Below are 5,520 nucleotides of genomic sequence, written 5' to 3' on the forward strand. Positions count from 1 at the left end.
ACTCTGTTGCTGCCTGAAACTAACAACAACAAAAAAAAAAGGAAATGAGTTGATAATGAATAAAATTGTATTTAACAGGTGAACATTTCCTACTGCTGCAGCACACCTGCAAAAAGAACAGAAAACACAGTAAAAAAGTGTAGGTCGAATTAATATTAAAGCATTATTGAGGGTAAGAAGCAAACTAGACCTGGTATCGCCACGTTATTCCAATAAAGAACTTTTTTTACAGTAGCATTTATCTTCTGTGTTTCAGTATTATTTGATAGGTCCTATGGGCTCTCCCTAGTACAAATGACGTGGTTCTGCACATTTACGGGATTTATTGTGTTACTGAATGCCTCACAAACATAAGGACATTCACAGCACCCCTTGTCATGAGGAAAGATACTATTCCCACACTTCAGCTGTGACAAAGCCACAGGCAATACCTGGAATTGCTTTAGGGACTAATCTTCTGTCAAGTATTTTTATATTCACCTCCTATAATTTACTGAACATGAACTATTTGCTTTAGTAATTTTAACCATTGGTTTATGTCTTCAGAACTTGACTCCCCCCTAACAGCTTCAGCATCCAGAAAACAAGCGCTCTCAGCTGCTGGCCATTTGTACACAGGAGTTCAATAACTCGTTATTCAGAGTTACAAAGCCATCGTGTGAAAAGAACAATGATACTAAATTCTGAACACTCAAGACAAAATTGAACTCTTTGAATTACAAATCTGGGGGGGTTGGTTTGTTATAAAGAGCAGCAGCTACACGGGAATAGATGAAAGGTACAACGAGTTCTTCATTTTCAAGTGCCTTAAATCTAATCATCATCAACAGGCCTTAGAATAATGTTTTGTTTCTTTGAGAGTGACTGTTCCAGGATGAAACTGCAAGAGAGATGATAATTAATAGTACTAATACACAACAAATTATATCTTATACTTGCAACAACTAAAAATACATAAACTGTGGAGCAAGGATGAGGTGTTCTTAGCTCCAGGCGCCGTCTGCAGTGATACACACCATCATTCGACTTGGAAACAGGGTAAATGCCTAAACCAGCATCATTTTAAGCTGTGTTTAAAACTTAACTCAAAGAGCATGAAGAACAATTACTGTGTGCTGTGCTGCACTGCAGCCACCTTACCTCTGCCTGAGAGGCTTGCTGAGCTGGCTGCAGACCACTTAGAAGATAAAGGCCGACTGAAAAACAGGCAATAAACCCAGTAAGTAAATCTCACGCATCAGACCCACAAGGCAACAATAAAACAGAGAAAAAAAGACCAATCCTCCATTCTTTTCTCCCCTTCAATCTTCTCAGCATATTTGAGATAAACACATTAAGCACAGAGTGAGAAGGAAAACACAACCATCATATCTTTTGGATTTCATGAAATCCTCCTCCCAAAGCATTAAGCCTCTGGTTACCAACAGACACTCTGTAACACCAAGGCATTCCACACCCGGTCACAGAAACATTTAAGGTGTCAGCACGAGGTTTAAATCACAGATCAGCCACCAAACAAAGAGTGGGAGCTACACAAAAAAAAGCTTAATTTATGAAAGTATTTATGTGGAGACTGCAGTAACAAGGAAAACGGGGGTACAATTTGTAAGCTTCCTTCGGTCTTGTTTCGAGTTACAAATTAACAAGGAAAATGCTGGAACTTCCAAACAGCCAGACTGAATTTCCCTTGTTTGAATGCTAGAGGCTCCCATGATTTATAAAAGAAGAAACATCTCTTCCTTGATGTTTTTTCTTTATTTCCTTTTACTACAAAAAAAAAAATTTGTAGCTGCTGAAGCAAAATCTTTCTGTCTACTCAAGTTTAACCATGAGTCCTTCCTTCCGCCTGCCTCAGAAGGGTCAAATGCAGTCAGAGGGACCAGGGAAAAGCAAGACTGGTAGAAGAAAGTGCAATACTTCACTGCTTGGTTCTTATCTGGCCCTCTAAATGTTTGTCTGACTGGGGAGGTGTGTATTTGCTGAAGCAGTTGACTATTTCATCAATTGTCAAATCACAATCAGCGTCAGTAAAATAAAGCCCTCTGTAATTTTCGGTCTACTTTTAGACCGAGCATCCTGACCTTACAAGATGCTCCAAAGAGAAGGCCCAGACAACTGGCAAAACCTATTGCAACTGACATTTCATTTCAGCAGTTTCATACACAAGTCACCACCTTTCTTGCATTCTTTAAAACTGTTTCTGGTCAACGATCTGCAAAAGCTGCAAGTTTAGAGGGTCCAAAATCATGGAGGATCAGACTTCTGGGAAAACCACACCCGTATTTCCCAAGTTAGTCCATATAGGGGGAACACAGCATCTATACTAAAAGCCAGAAATATGGGTTTGGGTAATACAGGGAAAATAACATACATCTAAATGCAAAATTAGTGGAAAATCGACTAAAAATTAATTTCTTTCCAGTATCATAATCTCTTCGGCTCCTCTCTTACTTTACTCCTCCTTTTCTCTATTGTAGTACTTACATACTTGCAATACAATAAGTAACTTGAAGATTTAAGAGTATTTTAAGATCCTAACTTATTAATTTAGTTTTAAACATTTTATTACTAGTAAGTCATTAACAGCACTTTGATTTTCAGACAGGGAATACAGATGAATTTAAATAAGACTAATTAATATTTGAATAAATGTCTGTTTTGGAAAATGAAGTGTCAGCAATAGGCTACATTACAAACGTCTTTTGTAATTACAAGAATCACAGGAAAGGTAAGATAAGCCTCTGGTATTAAACGCAGCAGCCAAAAAAAGGAGAAAACAATTAACTTCCAATATGCTGGAAGCAGACTTTGCTTTCAAGTCACAAGTGAGCAGACAAGTTCTGTGCCTTTGGAAATAAAGTATCTGAATTAAAATCTTAATTTAAACACCTTGAGGAGGCTTTCCAGAAACTAAAGGGAAACAATCACCACATATTACTGCTCCTATTTTACAGTTCTGCTAAGAAGTGAGTGGATTTCTTTTGCTATTGGTACTTAAGCTTCAATGTCCTGAGCTCAAGACCGTCTCTGTGCTTTAATAGACCACGGACTGCAGCACAGTCCCACCCTCCTGTAGCGAGCGTAACTGTGAAATACTGCTAATAGATATTTAATACGCCAAGGCAGGAAAAAAGAAAAGATCTCCAGTCTGAACAGACCTCACTGTCCATGTCATCTCTTTCTCACACTCCCCAGTGAAAAGGGATTTAAAAAAAGGAGTAACACCCTTATTTCTGTCCTGAACTTACTCACTGCACCAGAATGCTGGACACGAAACATGTGAACCTTGAAGATATTTTGGTGTAACAGAGGCTGTCTGGGAATGAATAATACGAGTATGAACAGCCCGCTAAAATCCGGTTAATGACTACCCTTATTTTTCACCTTGCTGGGGCCATACTGTCAGAGCAGAACGCGATAGAAGAGTTAGTATTAAAAAAAAAATTAAGTGAAAAAACTCAATTGCAGCTTTTCTGAACTCCACAGAAATCTGGCTCGTTTGCTTTTGAGATACAGCTTGTATTTGTTTATAGGCTCAGGAGGAGTTGAGCAACCCTTACTTGAGGCTCTCCTGGGAGCTGGAGGATGACCTGTCTGACTGCGGGAGAGATGCTATACTGCCAGAATTCTTCAAGTAGGTCTGGAGGCTTCTTTGATAAGGCGGCTCAAGAGAATTGTACAGCATCTCAGCTTCGCTAGGGAAGTGATTTCTAAGACCCAGATAAGCCCTGCAAAATAAGAGAATAACCACATGTAATTGCTCCATATTTTCTTCCAAATGCAGAGTCAGAATGAGCTGGGATGGGAGAGGAGCCGAGACTGGAAATACGTACCACACACAATACTGCTCTTCAAATCAGAAAACAAACCGGCTACAGCCACCAAATTAATCCTTTCAAAGTAACCTAAGTCTACCCTCTGAAACTCTTGGTCACTCACCAGTTCTGTGGAGAAGCAAGAGAAATTCTTTCCTGGTCTACTCACTAGTCAAAGTGCTGTGGCTGTTTAATGCCTACATTAATGGGGGATGGGGTAAACAATTCTGCAGCACCTTTACGACTCCTGTTTCAGTAGAAGCCTCAAACACTGCACGACCATATTAACTGCCTGAACTTTCAGAATGTCTTTTGCAAAAGAAACTAGGTGTTGATTCAGGACTCCGAGGACATCAATTTTCAACCTAACTTGTGTCCTCCTCTTCAGCCACAGTTAACCGCTCATCTCCAATTAGAACCTTCTACTGCTTTTGTAAAACACACAAGTTTTCAGCGTAAAATGTAGTCAAAACTCACTTTCTTGCCTCCACTCTCGCTTCTGCATCAGCATCATGAATGCCCTTCTTGATGGTTTCAACCAGGACAGCTGCATGCCTAGAAGACAGACATTGTTCATGCTGTTTTGCTATGCCAAATGCTATTTTAAGCAGTAAAGTTTTACACTGGAATTAACATTTCCCCAAGTAAAATCCAGCTGAGATAGTTCTAAGGTACCTTTGGTCACATGCAGCATAGAAGAGGCAGAGGATAAGGACAGGAGGCCACACGAAGCCAAGGCTGCAACATACAGCTCTCCCCCCTGGCACCTGAATGCGCCACATGACCTGCTGGGCTATGAAGGCTGGCCAACACTCCGCAAAATCCAATTAAAGGATTCAGTGAAGAGATTTCTGTCTTAAAATTCATTAGCAGTTTATTCTCAGGGAAAATGTACACTGGCCCATACCTTTCTAACGAATGGGTTTGCCACTCTTGTAGTAACAGGTCTAAAAATTCAAAGGAGCGCCTAAAAGGAGAGAACAGAGTTATAATTAACACTCATTTCTCTAATGTGCCTGTGGAATAAACAGTAACTGTATTCTTTCCTCCCAAGAGAAAGAAATACAGACAAGTATCTGTCAAATAAGGGTGTCGGTCACCTTTACTGCAAAGTTAAAATGTTCTTCAGAGAAAGCAAACACGCAGCCTAACTAATACTAAGCTTCACAGAAACAAACCTGGTTGAAATAACGCCCTGTTGCTCAAGTCATGTTATCACATACATGCTAACTTAGATTTGCTAGCTGCAAAATAACAGACAAAAGCCAATAAAGCTTAAAAGTCGTACAAAGCATCAGTGTTAATATATTTAAAAAATTAACACTTAAAAAATTGAGCTGCTGAGTGACAACGTGCGATTTCTCCGGCAGCGTGCTCCTGCCCCACACACTGTTCCCATCCCTTCAGCCAACATCACTGAGGACGTGGCACAACGGAACACACGGAACTATCAGCACAAGGGCTCTGCAGAGAGGAGACGCTCCCGAAGGTTGGCTGGCGCTGCACGGACCGAGTTATGTAATGTGTGCACTGTTAATTCAGGATTCTTGACGATTTCGCAGCCTGCTAAGGGCTTACTTTAAAACATGTCGGAAGCTGGCGAACAAATCACAGCGCCACAGTTTAGGAAGGTGTAGGTAACAAGTCTTCATAAGGGTAGTGGACTCCATTGTCTGGAACTGTTTTTTTTTTTTTTCTGTTTATT

At 40.2% G+C, this 5,520-nt stretch overlaps 1 protein-coding gene across 1 annotated transcript in view; it reads right to left on the reverse strand.

Annotated features, from left to right (window-relative positions):
* Positions 1 to 5,520, reverse strand: part of LOC104501517 (CLIP-associating protein 2-like) — a gene marked incomplete at its 3' end in the record, with an annotated part of 39,999 nt that overhangs the window by 12,706 nt on the left and 21,773 nt on the right. Inside the window, exons 8-11 of the mRNA XM_010145337.1 lie at positions 4,723 to 4,782; positions 4,293 to 4,370; positions 3,561 to 3,728; positions 1,115 to 1,196 (exon numbers count right to left, since the gene is read on the reverse strand). Of these exons, the coding sequence (XP_010143639.1) occupies positions 1,115 to 1,196; positions 3,561 to 3,728; positions 4,293 to 4,370; positions 4,723 to 4,782 (388 nt within the window). The remainder of the gene's footprint in view (positions 1 to 1,114; positions 1,197 to 3,560; positions 3,729 to 4,292; positions 4,371 to 4,722; positions 4,783 to 5,520) is intronic.

Source organism: Buceros rhinoceros, unplaced genomic scaffold (assembly GCF_000710305.1).
Source record: "Buceros rhinoceros silvestris isolate BGI_N320 unplaced genomic scaffold, ASM71030v1 scaffold9361, whole genome shotgun sequence".
Taxonomy (NCBI): domain Eukaryota; kingdom Metazoa; phylum Chordata; class Aves; order Bucerotiformes; family Bucerotidae; genus Buceros; species Buceros rhinoceros.